General features: G+C 40.7%; 1 protein-coding gene across 1 annotated transcript in view; it reads left to right on the top strand.

The window, feature by feature from the left end:
• Positions 1 to 10,428, top strand: part of LOC308092562 (inositol 1,4,5-trisphosphate-gated calcium channel ITPR2-like) — a 79,663-nt gene extending 69,235 nt beyond the window's left edge. The window contains exons 55-56 of the mRNA XM_080438528.1: positions 7,369 to 7,524; positions 9,159 to 10,428. Of these exons, the coding sequence (XP_080294654.1) occupies positions 7,369 to 7,524; positions 9,159 to 9,254 (252 nt within the window). The 3' untranslated portion in view covers positions 9,255 to 10,428. The remainder of the gene's footprint in view (positions 1 to 7,368; positions 7,525 to 9,158) is intronic.
• The last annotated feature ends 5,701 nt before the right edge of the window (positions 10,429 to 16,129 follow it).

Raw genomic sequence — 16,129 nt, 5'->3', positions numbered from 1 at the left:
ACATTTGGACCCAGCAGCATTGATTAAATGTAGCTCGCACACACACACACACACACACACACACACACACACACACACACACACACACACAGGTGTTGTTGTTTTTTTTCTTGTTTTCTTTGCCAATGTTTAGATGTATTTGGGCATTTAAATGTGAGAAGCCCTTTGATGAAACTCAAGCAGGGGTAGAACTCTGTCCACCTGGCTGAGCTGAGCTGAGCTGTACTCTCGTTAGCATATTGAATGAAGCCCTACTGAATGAACGTACAGTAGGAAGACATGCCTTGCATGTTTTAATAAGCAGCTGTGAGACACAACCGCTTCACCCGATATGGGTTTTTATAAGGGAAATCTAACGTTTGAGTAACGCATGTAAACCCAGATTATTGCTGTAATGTAAACACTTCAATAATTACATAATAATTATTCCCAGCATTTTATTACTGATTTTAGCATCCTTCTACTAATTCACCAAATCTCTGTCTGTCACTCTTACACAACCCGGAAAAGGTCCAACCAAATGGTCTCAAACCTGCAGCGAGTGTCTCATATGACCCCGAGGTGTGTCCCATCGAATGGAAGTTCGGACGGACCAACGGTTTCCGAGAACCGAAAAAGCACGATTATCTTTCAGAATATCGTTCGTGTCGTCGGTTTATATAATTGGCTGAGCTCCGCAACCCATTTGTGTCATGAAGGCAATATAAGAGAAAATGAGACAGTTGAGAACGTGAGATGTCAAGACGTAATGTCCTGGAGCGACGATGCAAAGCAAAACGCCAATCACCTGAAATTGAGTCCACGCCTCAATATGTCAAAACGGCAATTATAGCAACTACATCTACATCATGTACAACTACATCATGTACAAATGTACAGTACCATGTACAAAAAGAAATAAGTATTCCTAAATCGCACCATTCCCAACTCACATAGCACCCAAGTAGGCTGGCGCCGAATAGGCTGGCGTCCAAAGGGCGCCGGTCTAGTAATAAGCATAATTCAAATAACTTTTGGTGAGCCTTCCTAGTCAGCATGCAGGTTCCATAGTGTTGAAGTTTGAGGGTGTCTGGTCTTAATCTGTTTCCTCAGTCAGGCGGCGTACACAGTGCATTAGAGAACATCCTGCCTCTGCACCAGACGCGCGTGGAGAGAGGAAAAAAACAGCCCAAAATGAGACTGTGAGCATCTAGCCCTCTGCCCGGCATCCCAATTTATTCTCCATATCCCTTGTTGGTGGATGGAGATGTGTCGCTGCTCAGGTAACACACGTGCTCTGGCAAACTCATCACGTGCTGGGAGGCAGTGCAGTTAAATAGAACCCATACTTAACAAGCTTGACTTCACCCGCTGTAGTCAAGCCCGCTGTATGATAATCATTGCAGTGAGACAGGTGAGATGTAAGGTGACGAAGGGAAGGTGCTGCCGTGAGGTTAATGTATTCACGCAGGCCTTTTTCTGATTATCATTCAGCCTCAATGGAGATCATATTGGTTACATAACTGTGCATAATTTGCATAACAATGAGGTGACAGGCATCATGTAATATGCATCAGCAGTGACTTTGAACAGTTTTCCTCTCAGCTGCCAGGCCAAGGTAATGGTGCATCATGATGTAATGATGAGTCAGGATTTTGCATGTACACAAGCAGGAGATTACAGTTGAACTTTTTCCAAAACAAAGGATATCCAAATGGCCTCTCAATGTTTAAAACAGCACTTTGTTGTGTGATACCGTGGAAAAGATGTCTGCTTTGGAATGATTCCATGGCAGTTCAGTTCCGCATCAGAGTGATCCATTTGGTGTCTACAGTACCATGCAGCGGAGCGCAGAGTAGAGAGCAGGTTGCGGGAGAGGGCTGGATGGTACACCGGTGCAGGGTTATTATAGTTAAAACTAAAACTAAATGACCAAAACTAGAGTTGGAAAAAACATTTTAAACATAAAAAAAGGCTTTACAAAAAAGGAGATCTAACAGGAACTATATTGTGTGTTTACAAAACTAACTAAATGTAACAAAAATCATAGATAAAATGTCCTTAGTTTTAGTCTTTGTCAATATGTCATACATAAGCCTAGTATTTTGGGTGGAAATTAAATCTTCCAATATTTCTCTTAAAGATTTGTGAAAATTGCACATGACACATGACATGGTTTATGTTTATGTACGATATATTGAAAGGCCGAAGCTGTGAATAGACACTGATATGTATTAATGTTAGTATGGTTCCTTTAAGCACTTAAATCCTATATACTTAGTGGACTGGGTCTCCCATGGCTCTAGAATAGATCTGCAAGTATTCCCCTCTACACCAAATCTCTTCGCCGAAAAATAGCTGAAACCACAAGCTCACAATGTGTTGTGCTTGTAGATCTCGAAAACAGGAACGCTACTACGCCCCAGAATAGGAACACTAAGGTTCATGTGGTTAACTTGTTCTAAATATCCACTACAGTTGCTTACCGTGTGGCGGTTTGGATTCATCATGATCAGGTCCTCCTCCTCCCCTCTCCCTGTCTGCATTGCACTGAAACCTGATGACCTTCTCAGGCAACACACTCTCAGAGTGGTGTATATGTGGTTGGCTAGGACAGAGTAATGGAGCTCTAAGAAAAGAATAGGATCCCATTATATTGAGTGTGTGTGTGTGTGCATGTGAGCCTGGATGTGGTCGCAGTGATTGTGTGTGGCAATGCAAAATGATGACCAGCTAGCAGGTACCGCAGCAACCACAACTACTGTTACATAACCCATATCCACTGCCTAATAGAGCTAATAGCTCACCCCTGCCTGCCTGGCACGTGTCCCCACAAGTCCCCTCTCTCTCACTCTCTCTCGCTCTGTCTCTCTGTGGCTCTCTCTCTCTCTCTCACACACACACACACACACACACACACACACACACACACACACACACACACACACACACACACACACATAATTATTATCACACCATGAGCCCAGCATTTCCTTGGCAACGCGACTGGGACACATTGCCAACGGAAACAGAAAAGGGTGAAACAGAAAAGTGGCATCTAAGCTGGTGATCTATAGCAAGGAGCACATCCTAAAATAAGATAATGTATGATAAGGCAAGGCAGGTTTATTCGTGGCACATTTCAACAACGAGGCAATTCAAACTGCTTCACACAAAACATTAACACATTCCACGCCAGAGTTTAATATCATAATGTACTCACCAGTGCCAGCGATTTATTGTTGTTTTTTTGTTTTTTTTCACGTCGCCACAGACCTCGCTAAATACCTTAAGATCGCGCGTTAAACTGTTTGTAGACACACAGGGTAGCTGTGTGAGTGGCCCAGAGAAGACCGTTTCAATCGGCGACATTCCATTTTGCAGTAGTCGCGGTTTATGTTAAACAGCGTTCAGCGAGGAGAAAAAAAACTCAAGATAATGGCGGATTAGGGGAAGATTTATAGCGGCGGCGGGTGGGAACGAAAATCTCCGGATACGGATATTTCCATATCCGGGTGTGCTACAATGAAATGTGTCTAAAAATTGAGGGAGGCCTACAATGAAATGTGAACCTGCGAGAAAAAAAAGACCACTTCGCGTAGAACTACGCGACTGGCACGCTGCGCAATTATTTAGGTTCGCGTTGTGTGAAACAATTATAAATGGACGTTTGAATACAATTAAAAACAGTTGCTAAATAGTTAAGAGAATAGAAAATAAGAATAAGCTAAAAAAAAACTGATTAAAATATGATAATAATGTTACAATGCAGCAAAAATAAATGCATCAAAAACATCAATAAAAGGCAGTGGGCGAACAGAAAAGTCTTCAGCTTGGATTTAAAAGAATAGAGTTGTAGCAGACCTTTCTGGGATGTGGTGCATAGAAACTGAATGCTGCTTCTACACATTTAGTTGTGACCCTGGTCAGAAAGCAGACCTGTTCCAGGTTACCTGAAATATATGGATGGTTTATAACATACATTTAGCACAACATGAGAAATATATTTTGGCCCTAAACTATTGGACAGTTTTATTTTGAAATCAATACACTTTTATTGATCCCCAACTCCTTAGGGATATTCAGTTGTCATAGCCGCATCATCAGTAAGAATGAAACACAAATACAGATACTGAGATACTGTGTACTGATTTGCGTGATGTTTGGACAAAATATGTAGGAGTAATATAAAAAGTGTGTTTTGCGAAAATCGTCCCCCTGGTGGCGCTATAACAGGCAAAAGTAAAAGCAAAGGTGAAGCAGAGGTTCTACTCTGCCATCCATTGAGTGTGTGTGCACAGTTTCAGGTCGATCGGGCCAACGTTGCCGGCGGAGACAAATATATATTATATAAATAAATACAAGTATAAATATACAGTCTATCACCAGTGTTGAGCACAAATCATACGGTGCATTACACTATCCACCAGTCAATGCTCTGTTCTTATCTAGCAGTTGGAACAATAAAACCTCGTTGGTGTTGACTTTAATAGCATGAAGTATATCCTTCTTTATGATGGAGACTGGGTGAGTGCAGCAGTCCTCTCAGGTGAACTTTGTTTATTCTTAGGGCTAGGACTTTAACAGAGGTGGCAAAGATAAAGCACAGAGTACTGAGCAAATTTTTCCTAATAATCATCAGTTTACATGGTTTCTTTCATGCTATGCTGAATAACTTGCAGTGTGTGTGCGTGTGTGTGTGCGCGCGCGTGTGTGTGTGCGTGTACGTGTGTGTTTTCCTGTGTCTTTTACAGCATTATATCTTTATTATATCACTCTAGTTGTTCATTACAAGTTTAGAAGTTACCTGAAGTCACCTGGAGGATGGAACTATACTGTTAACCACTTAAGTTTCAATATGTTCCAAAAAGTACACGACGCATCACACCGTGACACCTGATCTTGCAGATCTGCTATTTTTTAAATTCTTTAAAAATACTTTAAAACCTTTCTTTCTTTCTTTCTTTCCTTTTTTTCCAAAAGTGGGGGCCATTGGATTGCATTGCTTTGCGGGGGTTTACAGAAACACATTTTCTGCACAGCCAATTTCTCATTTCAGATGCTTCCTATACAGGGTAGAGGAAGGAAAGTGATCGCCAATGAAATGTTCGCTCTACTATCTCGGGAAATACAATGCATCATACTTTAGGTCTTCTTTAATCTTCTCACTTAAACCAGATAAAAAGAAAAGTGTTGAATATTTTATTTAAAATTGGTGTTTTATCAGTATCAGTCGACATCTGAGGTTTGTTTGCTGCTGAGTGGTGGCTTAGCTTTCTTACGTGATAAGACACCGCAGTACAGTGACAGGCACATGACTGTCTGTATAATCATGCTCACTGAGGTGTTCAAATGGTTCGGTGAAGCGTACAGTTGTACTGTACTGTACTGTACTGTACTGTACTGTACTGTACTGTACTGTACTGTACTGTACTGTACTGTAGTGGTCAATAGAGACAGGGTGGGCTAGTTTTCTTCAGATTACTTTCAGTCACCCTTATCACTTTAGTCTGATGAAGAAAATTCAGCATTCGGTTGCATAAGTGAGTATATTATGTTCAAAGGGTACATTATATTAATCCTTATTAATGCCTCCTAGCTCTCTTTATTAAGTCCCTGTGTATGGCGAATCCATTCGTCACAGCTGGCTTTGTAAAATGGGGATCTGTAAGCCCTTAGTTTTGCTGTGCTGATGCATCTTTGTCTTTGAGTGCACAGTGCCTATGCTGTTCTCTGGGTAGCATGAGGCATGGAAGCTATTGTCTTGAAATTCTATTGGCTCCCGTGAGGCCTGTCGTCTGACAGCCCATCATTTTACAGGCTAGCTCTTTTTTTAGAAGGATTCAATTCATACGGAGAAGCTCCGCTCAGTCTCATGCAGCTACTCTGTTGGTCACTATGTCTGCTTGTCTGTTTATGTCACTGTCGTTGTCACTTTACCTGCCACACAAGGCCCTGTTCTCTCTCTATATATGTTTCCTGTTGTGTTTGTTTTCATGACACCCGGCGTGACCTTAAAGCACCTGCAGTCCACAAACCTCAGTTCCTGTAAACTTGTAAAGTAAAGTGTCAATTATTGGGGTGTGTGTGTGTGTGTGTGTGTGTGTGTGTGTGTGTGTGTGTGTGTGTGTGTGTGTGTGTGTGTGTGTGTGTGTGTGTGTGTGTGTGTGTGTGTGTGTGTGTGTGTGTGTGTGTGTGTGTGTGTGTGTGTGTGTGTGTGTGTGTGTGCGTGGGCATATTGGTGTTTCTCTTGTTTTTACCATTGCTATAAATTATATAAATGTGCTTCAACCATTTTGGAAGAGAAAACATAATTTTCATACATTTTACATGGGAGCCAAGTTGGACATGAACTACAGTAGGAGTCCTGTGATCTGTCATGTTGATAATGCTTCCACTCGATGAGATGTGATAAGCACATGGACTAGTGCGCTATAAGCAGTGTTTCTCAAACTTTTCCATGTCATGGACCCCCAAATTAATATGCATTTGGCCGCTGACCGCCTGACCCCCATCGGAAAATATTTTGTGGCACTATCAAATCATCAGTGTTAATTTAACTCTGGTGTGTGTCAAAATGGACCCAACACTGAGGATTGCTGTAGTCTGTTCTTATGTAAGCGGAGTACCTCACTCCTCCTACTATACCTAGTGTGCCGGTGCCAGTCATATCCCACACTCTGTGCACCCTTTTTTATCGTTGGAACTGGCAAAAAAAGGGTTATTACATAATATCAGCTGATGGCGATCCGTCTCGCTGAAACTTATCTCACGCTCAAACGTGCACTCTCGCACTCTGCTGTACCTCTATACTGTATATACATACCGCTGCACACGTACCCACAGATGTACAAACACAGACACATCAGCACACTTTAAGTCTGTTACATAATGTAATAGCTTGATGCTGCTCGCTGTCTGTGTTTTCTCGTGGGAATGCTTTGCATGCCTGGCTCTGTCTCCACTGCAGTTGTTTACACTGGGAAAAATAAAACTCATTATGAACAGAAATATGCACACGCACGCCCATACACACTCTAGAAAGTTTTGTTGTTGGTATGTGACAGTGACTCATTCCTACATCAGCAATGTGTTTGTGGAGTGGGTGAGAAATTGAAGTGCCTGTTGTATCCAGGAGACTGCGGTCCTGGTATGACATTTTCACACCGCCATTTACGGAACATCGTCCAGTTCCCATAGAACTGTCCGTCTCCAGCCATTTATGTTTATCTGTTTTTTTATTCCAGTGATTCCATAATATTTACGTAAATCATTTTTTCTGTACATAACGTAACACAGCATCTGTCCTTCAGCCCACTGTTTCCACCTCCATTTTCCACTTTGTCTTTCTCTCATACTGGTCTCTCCCTGTGTCTCCTCTCCTCCCAGGAGAAGAACTTGGACTGGTTCCCCCGCATGAGAGCCATGTCTCTGGTGAGCAGCGAAGGGGACAGTGAGCAGAACGAGATGCGCTCTCTGCAGGAGAAACTGGAAAGCACCGTCACTGTGGCCCTCTCTGGCCAGCTGGCTGAGCTTAAGGAGCAGGTGAGGTCATGCTTCATCACTGACTTTCAGTAGAAAGGTCTCAATTTAGTGGCAGCCCGCAATCAAATCCAAATAAACAGACCCCTCTAAAAGGAACAGAGAAACAAAAAAAGGAAAATTGGTCTGTTTTTCACAATGCCACATTATCATCTTAAGAAATAGAGCCCACACTCCAACTCCATGGAAAAGATCAACATCATTGGTAGTCCATGACCACGTTTTGATCCTCTAGGGATCTTCTTCAGGTCATTTATTGTCATCGATTTGTTAAACTGCCATATAGCATTTGACTTCAACTAGAGTCTTGGTAGTTTTAGCCAAACCCACCTGTGCTGCCACTAAGTAAGCCTGTCTTTCCTTCTTGCTGTCTTTGAGGACTCAGACTAAGAAAGAAAAACACCCAAAATGTCAGGTTACATGAAAGCGCTCACAGCAGACCATACCTTAACCCTCCCACGTATGTGCCTGACAGTCTACTAACTATGGCCTCTGAATGAGGCGGGAGGGCCCCTGGCTGTTTTGGCAGACTGGCTGCTCTGCAGCAGTGTGACTGATCAGTCCCATCACCTGCCTCCTCTGCATGTGATCCCAGTCACAGACTTCTCCTTGTTCCTCTTCTGCCACATGTGTGAAAAACAACTCTCACAGATCGAGGGAAGGATGAGGATCACACAGTCCCATGAATGACACCAAACAACTTCCTTATGTAAAAAATAACAAGAAATAACAAATCAAACTGTGCCTGCTGTTGCTCATCACACAGTGTCTTATCACTGAGCCTTTAGTACAGGTGAACTACAATGTTTTTGGACCCCAGTAGTTTGTGTCTTCACTAGCCTGGACATCGCTGTGATTCCTTATCTAACAGCACTAGAATTGACTGATTGACCATATTCACACGATGGCCTCTTACCTCATATTCGGGGGTAGGAAACCCCTCCCCATCGGGGTGCAAAATGGCCACCATGTTAACATAATCAATGCAGTGCTGTATGGGGCCCATCCAAGGCTTTGTGCACGTGTTAAAGTGTGCACATGTACGCCGGAAAATAATTCTGTAATATAATAATTGCACATATTCACAAATATTTACCCTGGGATAGGAGAGTGCCGTTAAAAGGCCAGAGAGGGACAAATCAGCCCCAGAGTTGATAACAGTTAACTGTCCAAGTTCTAATACGACTAATTGACCAATCAAGCAAAAGTTTGATCGGCCAACCCGACCTGTTGGCTTAACTGAATGGCCAAGCTTCGCGTAAAGTTTGTGCCGCATAGCCAATATAAGTGACACTGAATGCAATGGAACAGAAAGTAGACAAAAGCCATAATATGAGTATGTGATAGAATTGCAGTAATATTGGGATGGAGGAGGAGAAGAAAGGCATTTATTTACTTTTCTTCATCAAATTCAAAGAAAAGTGGGAGAGAACAGAAAGCACAGTAGGGAACTAGGAGAAAGGAGGTTATCATAACATGTATGATGACCATACTGTGTTACCGCCTTCCATCGTTGAATGAATATAACTAGTTATAGTAATACAGATAGATACATATACATAGTACCTCTCTTTCTCTCTCTCTCTCTCTCTCTCTATCACTCACTCAATCACACACACTCACTGTTTTCTCCACAGATTATAGCAGAGCTGAGGAAGAACAGGAGGAGCCTCAGCTTCCAGATGCCACCTCAGGCCAACATGCCTAGAGAGTCCAGCATGGACTCTCAGTAGAAACCACACACACATACTCTCAAGGACAGGGCATTTACCCAGACACAAAACCCACAATCACAGATCATTACTTTGCGAGGGGCCAGCCTATCTGCGTTTTCAAAAAGTGCCTTTTATTTAGCACAACTTTGCCTTATTTGAGAAAGCAGTGCTTTATAACTGACTAGAGCTCGACCGATACCAGATTTTTGGATCAGACACTGATCATCTGACCACCAATTACCAATGCTTTGTCAAAAATGCAACAATTTGATTAAAGTTTATATTTGACAATATTGAACTTGTAGGCAAACAAATAAATACAATAACGTTTGTGAATTGTAAATTAAGTAATCTTCAATATATGAAAATAGCATTTAACTTTAATTATATCATTAAAAAGTAAAAATGAATTACACAAATGAACTGAATTTTATTTAACATTTTTAAAAAAAAATTTTTTAACTTCTGCTGTATGATTACCAATACTGATGGCTGACATATCGGCCGGACCGATATGGCCTATCGGTCTGGAATCTATAATAAACTTACCTATCTCAAGGTTATGTTGTTTAGTTTTGGTTGTCTGTCAACATATATTAATGGCAGTTAAGTAAAAAAATAAGATCAGGTATTTTCATCAGGTATTTCCGGTGCGGCACATGGTTGTGCGACACAGTATTAATCAGAGAGCTAATAAATGCATATCCTTTAAATGGAAGGACGAGGACCCAGCACTGTGCTCTCTCTGGCCCAGCCAACTAACTTCCTGTTATCCCAATGAGAGAATAATACAATCTGAGATTCAGGGCTCTATTAAAGACTTCTTATTGAAGACCTGGTCTTATTACTTCATTTAAGACGTGGAGGCGTGACCAATGCCATTTTGCTATTATGGGTGCGGTAATCTGCGCACTGCCCCAAGGCGCTATGCGGTAAAACGGCCCTGAATTAGTCATGGGTATGTTTGGGCGTTACTTTAATCAATCCAATCAGAGTACCCGCTGCCATTCCCTTTAAGATCAGCGCAAGACGCAGTGCTATTTTCCGTGCGCTAAGTGGTGAGAGCAATGCTCACATTGAAAGGACCAAAGAGACAAGCTACTGCTGCCCAAAATATCTGATTTCCAAGCAGTGGTGTAATTTGCCTAGGGTTGCTGGGTTATGAGAACTCATACACGGGACTTCCACGCAAGGGGGCCCTCCAGGAGAGGATTAATTAATTAATTTAAGTTTATTAATTTATGTTTTTAATAAATAAAAATAGCCGCTCATATTACACAGTAAAGGCATCTACTATTATATTTATTTTGGTCATTTCCAATATATTATGTAGCCTATAGGATCACCATAATAGTATTCATATTATTTCCGAGATGAGACGAGAAGAGCACCATTCCGCCGGTGGTAACCGGAACTCTAGCCCCATTTTTTTCGCGGACCGAGGTCGCCGGATTAGACCCGGAGCGAGGGTGTTTTAGGTCGTGCGTTCTTCTATTCCATTCCGGAATGGAGAGAGGTGCATGAAAGAAAAAGGCGGAGAACACGATCCACTTCTCAGCTAAAAACAGCTGTAAAGACCTTTTTTTTATTTTATTTCATTGGATTAATGAAGGAATAAACCTTTGAGATGCCACCTAGAGTGGAACTGGAACACGAGTCAGATCGGATGGATTGAAACGTGCGAGTAGGGCTGTCTGTCCATACTGTACATGTGTAATACGTGCCCTGTCCCTGTCCCGTGCCCCATGTTTCCTTTTCGCTTGATATTGTTTGATGGAGAGACAAGAAAATCATGATCCATACACCTAATAAAAATAGACCCTTCACAGATTATAGAGAACTTAACATTTTAACAATCGGATCTGAATTGAATGAGTACGGCTATAGACGAATCCACAGAGCGCTGCGGTGTCAGACTCCTGCTGCGGTGTGCATTCTGACACTATAGTTGAATGTGAAGCTCTTGCTGACTATATATATCCATGCGCTCTGTGTGCCCAATGTTTCCATTTCGCTTGATATTGTTTGATGGAGAGACAATAAAATCATGATCCATACACCTAATGAAAATAGACCCTTCACAGATTATAGAGAACTTTAAATTTTAACAATCATATCTGAATTGACTGAGTACGGCTATAGTTAAATGTGAAGCTATTGCTGACTATATATATATATCCACACGCTCTGCGCGCCCAATGTTTTCTTTTCGTTTGATATTGTTTGATGGAGAGACAATAAAATCATGATCCATACATCTAATGAAAATAGAGACTTCACAGATTATAGAGAACTTTAAATTATAACGGTTCAGAATTGAATGCACAGATTAGTTAAACTGCCGGTGTCCACTCCTTACAACCAAACATTTATTTTTGCACTTAAAACGTGGTCTGACCACGTCTTAGCGGTATGCGGTGAATATTTTTAAGATACCGCATTGCGCCCTTAATTAACATATGAACAATCCCCCATGCGTAAAATATGCTGGCGAGTCTTAATTGCTTAAGTGTTTGCGTTCAGCGCAACATGCATAATAGGGATTGCACATAAGATGGTGGCGTTATCATCTTATTATCACCTAAGACGTGGATTTAAGACTTGCATAATAGGGCCCTCAGAGGTCTAATGTAATTGAGGGAATCTGGCGTAACTTGATTGACTGTGTACTGTATCTACTGTAGATGATTGGGGAGTCATGGGAAGACAAAATGCTGTTGCATTCCAGTCCATTTTTAAATTAATAATGTATGCATTTTCATTTTTTTATATATGTATACAGTCTATTTTTCTGGAGCAGTTATTGTGACCTAATACTTTGCATACTGATTATCTTTGTATTTATTTCTGTATGTCTTTGTATTTTCTTGTTTGCTAATGTGGCTTGATGTTACTTAACAGCCACATTAAAGGAGGAGTTCACACAAAAAATTACTTATTTTCTATCAATTACACACCCCATGAAGCCTTAATTTCATGGATTTATTTTAGTTTTTGTGGCATTCCTAAGACAATAATTTGATGACGTGTGCATTTCCGGTAGGAGACACAAATAATCTACTTTGTGTCTCCTACCGGATACATTAGCCGGTAGGAGACGGGAATCAAATTATTAGCTTAGGAATGTGACAAAAACAAAAAATAATCCATGGATTCAAGGCTTCATAGGGTGTGCAATTTATAGAACATAAGTCATTTTTTGGGTGAACTCCTCCTTTAACACAATTACAAATTGAGACTACTATCACCTTAAAGGTAGGATAGGTGATGTGTTTTAGAGTGTCTTCTCTCTCCTGGTTGGATGAAAAATTGGTATCCCGACCTGAAAATTTATTTTCTGTTCATAAAGAGCTGGACCGAGCAATGATTACTATCAGAATATAGAGCTAATTAACAATTATTTTAACAAAAAACATTTAACTTGAAATACCCTACCTTTAAGGATATATCAAGGATTAAATCATTTATGTCTCAGCTGGATTTGGAAAATCTTGGATGCATTAATCTTCAGTAGACTTAAATGGTGTCTTTACAGGTCTCCCTGAAAAGCAATCAGACAGCTGTTGTTGATTCAGAACACTGATGCTCGAGTCCTTACTAATACCGAGAAAGTTAGTGGATCATATCACTCCAGTTCTTAGATCTTTACACTGGATTCCTTTCCCAAATTATATTGTTGGTCAATAAAGCACTGAATGGTCTCAGGCCAAATCTCTGATCTTGTGCTACACCATTAAATGTCCAGGCCTCTCAGCTTATCTGGGACATGTCTACTTTCTGAACCCAGAGTCAAAACTAAACATAGAGAAGTAGAGTTCAGCTTTTACGCATCACATATATCTGGGACAAACTCAGACACAAATCAATTTTTTTTCTTCTCTTTTTTAATCAAAGATGAAGACATATCTGTTTGACGCTGCCTTTTACTGAGGTTTTTGTCCTGCACTGTAATTGTTTTCTCTTTTTTCAATGAAATTGTATTCTCTAATGTTTTGTGAAAAGCATTTTGAATTGACTTGCTGAAATGTGCTATGCAAATAAAGTTGCCTTGCTTTGACTTTGATTGATTGATTTGATTGGACATGACATGACATGACATGACATGACATGACATGACATGATACTGACCATGATACTGACCATGATACTGACATGATACTGACCATGATACTGATAATGTCAGTTATGGTCAGTATCATGATCAGTATCAGGGTCTGACATCCCTGTGGCAGGGCTGGTAACATGCTACCATGTTACACTGGTAACATGACAGGGCCATGACAGCCCCCATTCAGTGCTGTGAGAGGGGCCTGATGTGACATGGCCTGACATCCATATACAATTCTATTTAGAATCGTAACACGCTTTTCCCCCCTCTCCCTGGGCTAATAAGTACATAATAATGACTTACTCAAACAGTCTAGTGTTGTTGTTTTTTACAACAAGGTTTATTTTATTAGTTTGTAATGATAATAATTAAAAGATGAGTGTTTAAAAAAAAATCATGTATTGCTTTCTATCATTATAGTGATTTTAGTGATTTTTAACTGGGGGTGGGGGCATTCTGTTTCAAGTTGATGAGATGTTTTCTAATTTATATAAGCAACACAATAAAAAATAAATCTTACATTTTAATTGGGTGTGGGGGGGGCGGTAAAGGACCTGGATATTGGATAAGGGGCACTGGCACAAAAAAGGTTGAGAAACACTAGCTTAGGCCATGCCCCTAATTTTTGTCCTTAAAGCCTACTCAGTGAGTTATCTCTTGTGAATGATTTGCCAGACATGACAGACATGTGCCAGTGTCGTGAGAGTATGCCGCAGAGGTGCAGAGAAAGGTGAAGTTAAGGTAAATGGACTTAATCAAGTTCCGGTAGTCCACAGTGAGTCATGTGATGACCCCAGTGCTGACTGTGTCTGTATCAGAGGGTGAGACCAGGTCATCCCCACAGTTCAGTTATTGGTTTGTACCTGATTTGTCAGGGTGGTACGTTCTTCCATTATTTATGTCACCATGCTTCTAATGAGATTTGGCACTAATTGTATTCTTTACATTGTTAAAATAAGAGAGAATGTTCTGGCAAAAATAGGAAAGCAGTTATTGTTGTTGAGTAGGCTACTAGTTATGTACGTGAACACCAGGAATGTCCTAATAAGTCTAAACCTGTGTTTTGGTACTCCATTCATCCATCTTCATCCACTTTGGGGCGTGGAGGTAACAGATCCAACAGAATCTCACCAGACTTCCATTTCCTGGGCCACATTAGCCACTTCTAACTGGGGGATCCTCAGGCATTCCAAGGCCAGCGTGGAGATATTGCATTTAATTGAATAGCTGAATTAATGAAAGTTCATATTTGTTTCTAATTCTCTTATAAACGCCCCACCCTCCCCCTCTTGGATGGGCTTTACAATAGTTATTCTACTGTAGCTGTTTACGCTGGCAGGGCTGCGTTTGTTCACACTGCCTGTGGCAATCATTAAAATTAGCTCCCACAGGGTCATAATATTGTACAGCTGTCACTGCAGAAGCAGGAAGGGGAAAGTTCAGCATTACTCGAATGTTTGGCTTCAGACAGGGTGGAGGGGAAGACGATAGTGACACCAATGCCCCTGTCTGCCAACGTCTCTGTGGCATGGTGCACTGACAAACAAACACCCACTGCCCTGCATTTCATGGGAGGTTGTACAGGAAATAAATTCACCCCCTCTTTTACACCTGTAAACTTGTATGTGACAATAAACTTGAAGTTAAAGGTGAATTTGGTAACCATAGTATCTTCTTGAATTATTATTATTATATAGTTATAACCTGTTATATCTGACATGTATAAATTAGGCTTTTAAGCCCGTTTTGATATGTCATGAGAACATATTTGTAAGGTTATTGTAGGAGGGGAGAAAAGAAAACACTATTTTTTTTGTGGTTTTATGACAGCGACCGCGCTTTATACACATGAGTAGTGTATTGTTGTTGATGTACGCAACCTTAGACACATTTAGATGAGGGCCATTTAGGAAGTCACGTGTTAGGGCTGTGTGAATTCAGTTATGGTCAGAATGTGTGTACACACTCCAAGGACAGAGGGCTGTAAGAGTCCTGCTCACCTCACTGGCTTAACTCTTATTACAACCTGTGCTTCATTATTTGTGAGAGACAGGTGTGCTGCCTTTAAAACTTTTACAGGATGTGTTTTTTTATTAACAAATCAAATGTTTTGGTCATGTTAAATTATAGTAATGTAGATATCAAAATATTAGTGGCTGAATAAGTAGCCTATAGTGGATCTGAAATGAAAGTCACTAAACTCAATCCCCAAACTTTCTAAGTTGCTGTGTGAGAATTGATCTGACTTGTGTCATTACAGATATTGATCTTCCACAGTCAATCAATACAATCTTGGCCAGTCTTCTTTCTTCTCAAGGGCTAAAAATTTTGATCCTGAGTTCCTGTCTTGACTGATGAATAAACCCACCCTCCAGTGGAAGGGGGAAATAATAAACAAATCAGTTTACTGTTATTTGTGTATATGAATAAACTTTGTGAAGACTGGCATATGACTGGCATGTGACTTCCTATGTCATGCTGAGAAGTTCAGAGTTGTGGTCACATGGTTATATCAGAACCACAACACCCCACAAGCATCAGAATACCATGAATAGCCCTCAATGATACATAGCTACAGTATCTACAAGTTTATGTTTGCTATTGTGTTGTCTTATGCATGAAAAATGGGTAAAGTATGATTTGTTTAGTGAAGATGTACGATAAACTCATAAGAAATTGCCATCATTAGAATGTCTATGCAATATTAACTATTTTCTCCAAATTATGCACTTAAACTCAACATGCTTCTGCAAGTCTAGAGATGCTTTTTGGCGCATCACAAATT

The sequence above is a fragment of the Gymnoscopelus braueri genome (genome assembly GCF_963280865.1).
Source record: "Gymnoscopelus braueri genome assembly, chromosome: 9".
NCBI lineage: Eukaryota > Metazoa > Chordata > Actinopteri > Myctophiformes > Myctophidae > Gymnoscopelus > Gymnoscopelus braueri.
Note: the sequence above shows the minus strand (reverse complement) of the source record. Positions and strands in the feature narration are given on the sequence as shown.